Consider the following 12,500-nt stretch of genomic DNA (forward strand, 5'->3'; position numbering starts at 1 on the left):
ATTGCAGTTTATAAAGAAATCATCAAGTGAAGGATTTCATTAAAAGTAGAAAGAAAATCGAGCCAAGTTTCAGAAGATTAAGATGAAGTAACAATATTATTCTCTGCTGCATAGACTTAATTAGGATTAACTGTGAATGAAAATGGGCGTTAGAAGTTAATTACCGGAGAGAGAGAGAGAGAGAGAGAGAGAGAGAGAGAGAGAGAGAGAGATTGAAGGGATGGGGTAACACTCCTACAAAGTTAGACAGAGGGATAGGGAGAGAGAGGGTCGGTGCTGGAGGTGGTGGCAGTGGCTGGGGGTCAGAAGGGTTGCTCATTTATCATAGTCTTTGAGGCAGAATTTGTAGCGTGCGTTATATTGTTCCCCGAGGTCCTGAGGGTGTCCTGAGTAATGCCCAAACTTACCCTCCCTGTCCCCTACTACTCTCTCACACGCGTCGCTACTCTACCCTCCATGCTGCATCTCTCTCTCTCTCTCTCTCTCTCTCTCTCTCTCTCTCTCTCTCTCTCTCTCTCTCTCTCTCTCTCTCTCCATCACTGCCCAACCCTTCTCTCTATTCCAGTCTCCCATTTTTTTTTCTATCTGTCTTGCTTGCAGTATTTCTTTCCACGTCTCTTACTTTTCCATTGTCTGCAGTTTTATTTACATTTTTCTACTTTTGTATCCTTCACCTCTCTCTCTCTCTCTCTCTCTCTCTCTCTCTCTCTCTCTCTCTCTCTCTCTCTCTCTCTCTCTCTCTCTCTCGTCATCTCACGATATTTTTCTTTCTTTTCAAACTTAACGATTTCCTCTACTTCTACTGTCCCACCACGTCGTTTTCTCTTTTCTCCTTTCCCTGCCTTATCCCATACTCTTTTTCCAAGCCTCGTACCCTTCTTTTACACCTCCTCCTTGCCTCCTACTCCCCCTCCTTATCGTCTCTTCCCCGTTTATTTGACCCTTTCACTCCTCTCCTGCCTTATCCCTTGCTATTCGGCTGAACTCTATCGCTTTTCTTTCCTTGTTTTTTTTACCCTGTTCCTATTTTTACTTCTCCTTGCCTTATTTTCATCTCCCTATCTTTTCATCTCTCTCTCTCTCTCTCTCTCTCTCTCTCTCTCTCTCTCTCTCTCTCTCTCTCTCTCTCTCTCTCTCTCTCTCTCTCTCTCTCTCTCTCTCTCTCTCTCTCCAGTTATCTGCATCAGCAAGGTGTCTGGAACCCATCCCCACACTTCTCCTTCATTATTTTCTGCTCCATTTGGTAAATCTGTGGTAGAACAAGTTTCTTTCATGTATTTTTGTGCTTCCTGAGAAACGCTTTTCTGCCTTCCTCTTCCGGTGCCAGTGATAAAGTAAATGTGTTAATGTGAATCATTCATTAGATATTCAAATCAGTTTGTTATTAGTACCAATATTTTTTCAAAAGTTATAATGAGTTAAAAAAGAGACAGAGGGGTGCGAGTTGTTGAGTTGATGAGAACGACTGGCTGTTGATTAGAGAGAGGTCATGTATTTGAAAGGTAAGGTTTTTTTTCTCTCTTTGTGCGATAGGACACCGAGTAAACACTTGAAGAAAGCGTGGCGAGGAAAGGAAGTCTTGAGCCAGACAGCAGGTACCTCCTCGCCCTGCCTCAGCGGGACTCTCTATTGAAACTTTTTCCGGCTCTCCGGTTCCCCAAACGATCGTGTGTCTCTGATTTTTTTTTTTTCCTTCAACAAATTTTCATCAGCCGCTCTCCCTTCCTCCAGCTGTGGACTGATACTCTCCCAGACGGTCGACATAATGCTGTCCTGGCGCCGCTGAAACACTCAACACGCACGACTGAACACAAAGACGAAAAAATTTCACAAAATACATTCAGAGAAAATGCACCGAGCTGGCACCCGAGCAACTCCTAAGACAGGTTCGTGAAATTGGCATTAAAACTTGTGTAGAAACGAGGGCCAGCCCCCATAAAAGCAGCTCCCCCGTGAGGCCGACTGACGCGCTCCTCCCCAACTTCTCCCCTTTTGATCAGCCTCGGGTTGGAAGAATTACCTCCTCATGCCCAATTGTAGCAAAAGTTATGTCATTGTAGATATCCTCAACGTGTGACCTCAAGCTTATTTGGAAAAGTATACTGGCTGTTGTGAGATTGTTGCTGATAGAGTATTGGTTTTTCTTTTGGTGTGGCACGTCTTGAGCACCTTCCTTCTTCCATATGTCATACCTTCAGTCTATACTGCATCCTTCAGTCCCTTAAAAAATTACATTCCACCCTTGTTGACACACCCTGCCACTACCACTCCTTACAGCAGCCACTTCTGCATCTCTAACTTTTCCTCCTTTCTCCGTACTACTCGTATTACCCACTCCATCTTTCCCACCCTCCCTTTCTTCCTCTCTCCACTTGCCACAGTCCTCGGCGTCCCTCCCTCGCCTCCCTCTCGACGGTAACTAACAACGCTGGGGTCACTGTGGTTATCGACACCCTGGTCAGGGCAGGCATTACTTTACTGCAGTATTGGTGCTCCACCGTTTCGTTCCTCTCACCCCGCTGCTGACCTCCCTTACTCCCCTTCCTCAGTACTGGCTGCTCAACCTTACCAACTCTTTCACTGTATTTTTCTTCTGCTAATTTGAGGATTGTGACAAAAGTTTCATCTTCATTTTTAGTGTTAATATATTTTTTTTCTTATCATCTATGTACATTCTCTCTCTCTCTCTCTCTCTCTCTCTCTCTCTCTCTCTCTCTCTCTCTCTCTCTCTCTCTCTCTCTCTCTCTCTCTAAAAGAACTTCCTTTTAAAATCATTTCAGGTTAATTCCAAAAGTAGTGGGTTGGAATGGTACTCCTGAAAAGTTTCCAGCAGCTAATCGAGCTTTCCTCCTCCCGTGCAGTCAGCAGTCTTTCCCTCCTCCTCTTAAACCACGGCCCATCACGCCCTTCACCCGCCTCCCTCATCCTCTCTGGCCAAACTCCCGCCGTGTCCAGTGGTGCTCACCGTCAAGAAGTCCCTTGCTTTAAACGCACCCACACACCGCCCCCCCTCACACACACTCTCTCTCTCTCTCTCTCTCTCTCTCTCTCTCTCTCTCTCTCTCTCTCTCTCTCTCTCTCTCTCTCTCTCTCTCTCTCTCTCTCTCTCTCATGTCATACATTATTTTACCATAAGTTCCATTTGACCTCTCGGCGCTTTCCTCTGAGTCTCGCCACTCGACGTATGGAATCAGCCCTAAATAAGTTCATGTATCAACTTCTATCTTGAGATTATTTGACACTATTCTTATCTTTCCGTCTTGTGCCTCAAATCAAGTCTTGGTTTGTTGCTCTTATTTTTATCAAACATATAACTTGATAGGATTTTTTTCTTTAATTGCTTGAAAGGCTTTTCAATTCACCAATATATTTAGTTACGTTCAAACACACACACAAGCCAGATGACCGGGGTTCGATTCCCCGGCCGGGTGGAGATATTTGGGTGTGTCTCCTTTGACGTGTAGCCCCTGTTTACCTAGCAGTGAGTAGGTAAGGGATGTAAATCGAGGAGTTGTGACCTTGTTGTCCCGGTGTGTGGTGTGTGCCTGGTCTCAGGCCTATCCGAAGATCGGAAACAATGAGCTCTGAGCTCGTTCCGTAGGGTAACGTCTGGCTGTCTCGTCAGAGACTGCAGCAGATCAAACAGTGAATTACACACACACACACACACACACACACACACACACACACACACACACGCAATAAGGTTAACATCTGCACAGTTTTGTGTTTTTCTTTCCATCCATCTCCCTAGCTCCCTCCATCTCCGGTGAAGTCTTAATTAAGAATATTTCCCTAGACACTGGAATGGGAAGACAAATACGGAAAGATAAGTTTTCTTTGGTGGAATTAAGTTAAATAAGCTTCTACTTCATCTAACTCCCGGTTAACATGTGTGGTTGTAATACCGCATCACTTACCTCGAGACTGATACTTAGAGAGAGAGTTGAAAGTTTGGCTAGTATTTCGTAGAGGTGTGTGTGTGTGTGTGTGTGTGTGTGTGTGTGTGTGTGTGTGTGTGTGTGTGTGTGTGTGTGTGTGTGTGCGTGCGTGCGTTGTTTGGATTTTATTGGAAAACCGTTAATCACATTCTCCAGCAGCATTTGTTGAGGTATTCACTATATAGAAGAGATAACATGACGTATGGAGGTTGCGGTCGCAGTCTACAGATGACCTCAGTAAAAGTATATATTTCTTTTTCGCTCCATGATGTTAAGGATTATGGAGCGGTGGTGGTGCCGATGGCAAACGCAGTAGCAGCAGCAGCAGCCGCAGCAGCAACAGACTCAGCGGTAATGGATGGGACTCCCGGGCTTCAGGCGGTAAAATAGAGCCGGTCGTGGATCACCCATTTCACGGTGAAGTTAATTTAGCTTTTCAGAGGCACTTCGTCTCCTGCATCCCTTGGGTGGCGGCGCGCTGTGGGGCGCAAGACGGTAACGCGCCAACAATAAATGGCCGATGAGGAGACATTGTGATGAACACCAAAACACTCGACTTAAGCGGCAGCAATCAATCCTCTTAACCTTTGCCCGCGGTCGGTCACTTTTGGAGTGTGCGTGCGGAGAGAAGAGGGAGAAGGATGTTGATCTGCGTATCTATTCATTTGTTTATTAATTTATTTATCTATCTATCTATCTATTGGAGTACTGTACTTATAATTAAGCTTAGATCCGCCAAAGCGTTAAAGTGAAGAAAATTCGCAGTTAAAACACAATGTTTTTACTTGTAACGTTTGAGGACAAACATAATCCCATCGTCAGACCACTGTGAGTAAAAATACACTGGGTGAGTGTGGGACGTCCACTCTACAGGATATCTCCTGGACAAAAGAGGTCCTTGGCACTTGATAATCTCCTATCTTAACTGCTGTTCTGACACAGTAATGCTATACAACCATCTAATCCACAAAATCTTTAAACAATGTAAATTTTAATTTCTTATTTAAGTTTGTATTTATAAATGCATAGTGATTCATCATTTACAAATATAAACTTAATCTTAACAATCAAGAATCACCCATGCAGCTAACTGTAATTCTAAAGTTGTACCTAGCAACATCATATCCCTTGTTTTTATATTTTATTGTTTTTATATTGTCTTGAACGTTAAAATGTATCTTATTTGTCCCGAAGATCTCGTGTGAAGTGGTCGTCCCACACTCACCCAGTGTGTTTTTATTCACAGTTGTCTGTGGGTGTTTGAATCACGATATATTAAGTAGCAAACATAATGATAACTGACACACACACACACACACACACACACACACACACACACACACACACACACACACACACACACACACACACACACACACACACACACACACCGGTAGCTCAGTGGTTAGAGTGCTGGCTTCACAAGCCAGGGGACCGGGGTTCGATTCCCCGACCAGGTGTAGATATTTGGGTGTGTCTCCTTTCACGTGTAGCCCCTGTTCACCTAGCAGTGAGTAGGTACGGGATGTAAATCGAGGAGTTGTGACCTTGTTGTCCTGGTGTGTGGTGTGTGCCTGGTCTCAGGCCTATCCGAAGATCGGAAATAATGAGCTCTGAGCTCGTTCCGTAGGGTAACCTCTGGCTGTCTCGTCAGAGACTGCAGCAGATCAAACAGTAAAACACACACACACACACACACACACACACACACACACACACACACACACACACACACACACACAGTTATCATTATGTTTGCTACTTAATATATCGTGATTCAAACATTCACATTAAACGCTCGCATCACCCTCTCAATGTACAAGAGAGAATCCAGCTCGCCGAGAAATGAGCAACACAAGCGCACTTACATTAGACATCGGTGTTCAGCTGAGTCGCCTTGAGAAATACAGTCACCACGTAATATCTACTTGGCGAAAAATTACTAAACTGTCCCGTAAGGTATGGATGCAGGAAGGCAATATATGACTGCTGGGGCGCAGCTCGTGGTTAAAAAAAATCATACTCTGATACAAGTTTCCAACATAATACCATTACAGAGGAACATCAATTCAAGCCTGAAAGTCTTTGGCCAAGAGAGCAAAAATTAGGTCACCTCTTGAATTGATAGGCAATTGTCCGGACGTAAGGGGGATTTTGCTCTTTCTGGCTTCGCGGCATAAGGCTGCTAATACCACTTCCAAGAGGGCCTCAGCTCACCCCTGCCGTCTGGTGCAGTAGAGAGGCACTTACCGCGATAATGTGTGTTATACCAGCAGTCCTTCTGCTCACTAATTACAGTCGTAAGTACCATGAAAGACAGACCTGCGATTAGATGAACGTAAGGGATCGATGAAGTTGTTATAATCTGGACTTAGGTCGCCATTGTAGGCTTTATCGTGGCTGTCAGTATGGACGCTAATTGTATCTGCCAAGTGCAAACCCCAAGACGTTTGGCAATTACTCCCCGATCTGGCAATAACCCTCAAGAATCCAAACTCTAACGTGCAAAAAAGCTGGTTAAATGAGTTTTGGTCGCGTCGATAGCACCGGCTTGGAACACGGCGCACCGGCACGTTTTTCGCTTCCCGCCTAAATACCTGCAGCGTTAATCATGATTATTTTATGGTGTCGTCAAGCATGAAGTGCACGTCGTTCAGGGTAATTTTTGAGGCCGTTCTTTACTGCCGTCGCGAGTGAGGCTAAAACTGAAGAACAGGAACGCCAAGCCAGTGAACGCGGCGACAGTAACTTATGGCCCGCACGCTGCACCCGGTAATTTAATGAGGTTCCTGGGCCGCTCCGAAGACGAAGGGAAAAATTCCAAAACTGGGTGGGGCAAAAACAGACGGGTTCCAACAGCCTTGAGACCCCCTGACAAGCAGACTAATTTTCCAGACCGTTAGTCTCGTGTCCGCCACAACTCATCTCCCTCGCTCCAGGACCTGGTTGGCGGAGGGGAGGGGGACAGCGCTCGACGGAGCCTGCCACCGCCAAAGGTCGTCTAATTAGGGTATAGGGGTCGAGGGACGCCGCGACTCGGTCCTTGGGAGGAAGCTGGAGAGGGGATCCGGAGGACTTACATGCTTCTGAACCACTTAAGTTGCCGGCGAGCCCCTTAAACTCCAGGACTTCGATTCAGGATGAGGCAATAATGGTAACTTAGCTAGAGACGCTGGAGTTGGGAAGCCTGGGAGGGAATGCACGGTAAAGGCTCCCCGCGGTAATGGCGGCAATACTTTAACAAACGCATCAAGCATATTAATAATGATAATCAAGGAGGCTAGAATCAAGTAATCCCATTCCAGGCACGCACGGGATTGCCAGGCTGACAGAATAATGGAAATTTATCTAATTTTGGATCCATACCGGAATCACAACTCGGCAGGGATGTCTGCTGTTCCGGGTAGTGCGAGGGGACTGACTCTCTTTCGATGCTGCTACGTAAAATGGATCGTCCGTCCCTCTCTTTACTGTGAAGAGATTTTTGCCTGGCGAGCAAGCAGGGGAAACTGATTTAGCAAACAACTGGGAATAACCAAACGCTTTTCATCCACCAATAAAAGAGGTTTTTCTTCACTCTTCATATCCTCCAGAGGACGTGAATGTTCGGAGGAAGCGAATTATTTATTTGTATTATTTATATTAGATTTACGAGGGGAAAATGCAAACTCGCTAGAACACAGCAACAGGGATCCAAACTATTAGTACCTCATTTAGTTAGATTTATCATTAACTTTGCACTTATTGCTGGTAATAGAAAATGGTTGTAATTTTCATGCCATTTAATGTTTTATATCGTACTGGTAATTGCATGTCATTTTATCCAGTAAATTGTAGACTCTTTTAAGTGAAATACAAAAAAATAAAGATATATCAAGGTAAAAAAAAAAAAGCTGATTACTGAACTAGACAGGCTTTGCTCCTTGGCAGAACACTCGGAGGAACAAAACTGTCTGAAGTTTTTGTAATTTTGTAATTCTCGATTGTAGCGCCTATTATTGAATTAAAGCGATTCAAACACAATCAAAACATAAGAATTGATAAATAAGATGGACAACACTTACCGGTGTGTGTGCGCTGATGGGCCTTAAGGTGCGAGGACTTGGTATAGACTTTCTTACAGCCGGGGAAGAGACATTTATGCACCCTGCGTTTGGCGTCTGGGGAAGTGTCTGCCGCCCGCGGGTGGACGCCCACCATGCCTCGAACGCCCAGTGTTAGATTACTGCTGTTGTTGTTGTTACTGGTCTTGAGGGGCAAGGAGGTGGTGAAGGAGATATACTTTGGCACTTGTGAGCGGGCATGAACCTTTAGGAGCGTAGGTGTGTGGGCGGTTGGCGACGTCTCCGGGGAGGAGGGTGGCGTCAAGGTGGCTATGTTGGGGGCTGACTTGGCAGCTAGGAGCTTCGCCGCCCCGAAGAACGACGTGCTTGACGAGCGTCGCGCACCGGATTCAAGTCGCGCGTCCGTCGCCATATCTTCTGATGACGCCCAAGAGACTAGGGACCGACCGCGAGTGGGGCTCTGGGCACCCACACTGCTGGGGGCATCGAGGTCACCTTCCAAGGAGGCGAGAGATGAGGCTGAGGAAGAAGAGGACACAGACACGGAGTCGAGCGATCGCTCTGAGCCACACAGGTCATCTTGACTCAGTGGGTCATCGAGGTCCTCTAATGGTTCGTCTTTGACAACTACATCGGAGTTGATGTGGTCTGTCTTCTCGCAGGTTTCGCGGTCATAATGTTCCCGCTTGATGTTGAATTCTGCGCTAAGGATTTCAGGTTTGACCTTCACCAGAAAGCGTGAACTGCGGCCACCTTTGACGGGCCGACCCAGTTTGGTGTAGAAGCGCACCGGTTGTGCTTGAGAGTCGTGAGAAAACTCTTCGTAGAAAGCGTCGATATCGCAGCTACCAAGCTTTCGTCCTCCTTTTACTCGAGGCTCGTCCTTCAGGTAGCGATCCATCTCGTAGCAGTTCTGTAAAAAAAGAAAATAGTGTCACTGATGTGCTACTGTCAACCTATACCAAAGTAATGCAGCAACTTAACGACGTGAAACAACTATACTATTTTTTGCTTTCAGCATTAGAACACTATTGCCTTTATTCATTTTACATATGTAAGAGGACCACTAGCCCAAAACAACAACAAAAAATAAATAAATAAATAAAAAAAAAAAAAAAAAAAAAAAAAAAATATATATATATATATATATATATATATATATATATATATATATATATATATATATATGTATAAAAACACATGTATATAGCGTGAATACACATATACATATATATTCGCCTACTTACATACATAGCATATAATATTTTCATTGAAAGTATGTATCATTGCATTGCGTGGAGCGATGCTTTCTACATGAAGAATAGTGACATTATCATGTTTTGCAGCGAGTCGAGATATGTGTATGTCAGTAAATGTCTGAATAATAAAAATATCCCCTAAAGCCCAAATATTAGTCAGTATCAAGGGAACACGACGTCAACAGACTCGAATGCTGCGCCAAACAGGCACAGGACAAGTGTAGCAGAGAGCGAGACGAAGCACCCCTAGCCAACCTTCCTTGCCACACCACGGACGTGGCGCCGCCTGTACCCTGTGTAATGCTCCAAGGCACCACAGCCAGCAGGAAGACGTGAATGAGGCGTGTAGGTTGATCCTGTAACAATGCTTACCGTCCCCCCCATCTCTCTCTCTCTCTCTCTCTCTCTCTCTCTCTCTCTCTCTCTCTCTCTCTCTCTCTCTCTCTCTCTCTCTCTCTCTCTCTCTCTCTCTCTCTCTCTCTCTCTCAGGACACACACGACACTTAACCTGTCTCTTCGTATCGCGCTCACGAGTCGTACTTAGTCTGTCTCTTACACCCTCCCTCCGACTCGTGGGAGTCTTGTCGTCACCGCCTTTTGATCTGATGACATTTTGTATCATTGTGTTGACCAATAAGTGGAGAGGAGGCCAAAGAAATAGGACGGAGCGAAGCTGAACGAAGAGATAAGGGTAGGATGAGGACAAGGAGCAAAGTATAGGAATAGAAGGAAGGTTAAAATGAGAAAAAGATGAGGAGGATGAGAAAGAGGAGAAAGAGTACGAGGAAGAGAACAACGACGAAAACGAAAAGCACCAAAAGTAGTAGGTGGACAAAGACAACAAGAAAATCATGGAAATGGGAAAAGATCGGAGAAGAGGCATATATATATATATATATATATATATATATATATATATATATATATATATATATATATATATATATATATATGATATAGTGGGAGGAGGAGGAGGAGGAGGAGGAGGAGGAGGAGGAGGAGGAGGAGGAGAAGGAAGAGGAATAGGAGGAGGAGAGGGAGGAAAAGGATGAGGAGTAGGATATTCACATAATTGGAATGGGTGTTTGGGAAGATAATGAGTGCAATATATAGGCAATTTGAAAAGTGTTGATGATATTTCAGGGTAGAGAAGAAGAGGTGAAATTAGGAAGTGCACGCTCTGGGATGTCTTTAATATAATTCCTCGGAGTAACAAAAATAGAGCAAATACAACTTCAGCAAGTAAATATGTACACGAGAAGGTTAGCGAATGAAAACCTAGAAATATATCGCGTTCACTAGCATAAGTAACAAGGAGTAGTGGAGGTCTCAGCACCTCTTCTATAAAATGAGGAGGAGGAGGAGGAGGAGGAGGAGGAGGAGGAGGAGGAGGAGGAGGAGGAGGAGGAGGAGGAGGAGGAGGAGGAGGAGGAGAAGGAAGAAGAGAAGAAGGAGGAAGAAGGGGAAGAGGCAGGTGCAGAAGGAGGAGGAGGAAAGGGAAGAGGAGGAGGAGGAGGAGGAGGAGGAGGAGGAGGAGGAGGAGGAGGAGGAGGAGGCAACTGTGTTTACCTTGGCGCTGGTCTGGTCTTAAGTGTTTACACGGAGTTTGCCTCTAGAGGCTCCGGATGTTCTCGGCAGCAGTGTAAATGTTGCTTGATTGCTTGAATGAGGGAAAGTGCTTGCATGTAGTGGCCGAGGGGCGTGTGTAATAGTTTGTGTTGCGCGCTTACCTGCGTGTAATTGTTTTTGTGGTGTGGCCCCCTTGTGTGCGAAATATAAATATTTTTCGTGTGTGTGTGTGTGTGTGTGTGTGTGTGTACCTTGCCGTGCATGCTGATGTACTGGCCGAAACACCGTAAACAGGAACAGAAATGGGGTAGACTAACACTTAGTTTATCCTTATGATTCATATTTTCAAATTGCTCACGAGTTTAGGGAAGCGAATGGCTGTGCATTGATCCCCCTCATCTCGTTCCGCACGCATATAAAAAATTCATAACGGGTGTCATGGTTTATTTTAGGCCACAGACCCTCGTGATCCGGTGGGCGAGGCATTGTATTGCTCTCATTCATTGGAAATAACTGTCGGCGAAGTTTCAATTTCCTGATGAAATACGCGGCGGCACTTTGACGTTGACTTCCCCCGGTATCGTCATTGGCGGCGTGCGTGGCCCTCAGAGTTTATCGCAGGCAACTCTGGAGCCATCGGAAGGTCATTTGGTCCTTTTCGTTTACAATGATACAAAATGACTGTCAATAAAAAAATAAGAGATAGATAATTTAGAATGTATATGAAGCGCGTGTGGACCAGATAAGTACATGAAAGTGTAGCTGATTTTTCCTATATTATTATATGATTCCATCTCCTCTATCTCATCATTAATAATAACTTGCCACTTTCTCAGGCCACCTCCTCGTCAAGGTAGGTGCATCCTTGGAGGTGCTTGAACGCTGTCTAAAGCAAGTCTCTCTCGGGCGGCTCGGAGAAGCTGTCCGATGCGATGTCAGCAATAGAGTTAACGTTAGTGGACAAAGGGATGGGATGGCCGATCGGAGCAGCTGTTGAGGGAGGCTGGTGGCAGGCCATAAACCTGACGGGGGCACACACACACACACACACACACACACACACACACACACACACACACACACACACACACACACACACACACACACACATGTTGTTCAGATAAAGCTAGCCACGACAACTGTAATTTAATATTATACGGATGTTCTCAAATTAGTTTTTTGTCGCTGAGAATTTCCAGACCAGGGGAGAGAGAGAGAGAGAGAGAGAGAGAGAGAGAGAGAGAGAGAGAGAGTGTGTGTGTGAGAGAGATTGTCTGCCTCTCTGCCTGCCTGCTTACCCTCCCTGAAGGATATGCAGCTGCTTGTCCTCCGCACCTTTGTTCCTTATTATATTCCTGAGGGAGCGAACAACATTCCGGGGTGTGTGCCGTCACCTCCACGTTATTGTATTGTATGCCAGAGGTGAGATGTTTACCAGAGGGAGGACGACGTTGGGAACACTAACATATTATTGCCACTTATTTCTCTTCTGTGTGTGTGTGTGTGTGTGTGTGTGTGTGTGTGTGTGTGTAATCACTAGCAATTTTCACTTTCATAATTTTCTTAATCATATTGTTATCCAAAATCCAGTTTGATGATAAGTGTATGCAAATATTGTAAGAAAAATAAAGATAACACAGACGAGAGAGAGAGAGAGAGAGAGAGAG

The 12,500-nt window shown here is 45.2% G+C and overlaps 1 protein-coding gene across 2 annotated transcripts in view; it reads right to left on the reverse strand.

Moving 5' to 3' along the window:
- Positions 1–12,500, reverse strand: part of LOC123518692 (Krueppel-like factor 6) — a 782,284-nt gene that overhangs the window by 55,524 nt on the left and 714,260 nt on the right. For both annotated transcript variants that reach the window (XM_045279687.1, XM_045279688.1), the window contains one exon: positions 8,006–8,918. In XM_045279687.1, the coding sequence (XP_045135622.1) occupies positions 8,006–8,906 (901 nt within the window). In that variant the 5' untranslated portion in view covers positions 8,907–8,918. The remainder of the gene's footprint in view (positions 1–8,005; positions 8,919–12,500) is intronic.

The sequence above is a fragment of the Portunus trituberculatus genome, chromosome 44, assembly GCF_017591435.1.
Source record: "Portunus trituberculatus isolate SZX2019 chromosome 44, ASM1759143v1, whole genome shotgun sequence".
Classification (NCBI taxonomy): domain Eukaryota; kingdom Metazoa; phylum Arthropoda; class Malacostraca; order Decapoda; family Portunidae; genus Portunus; species Portunus trituberculatus.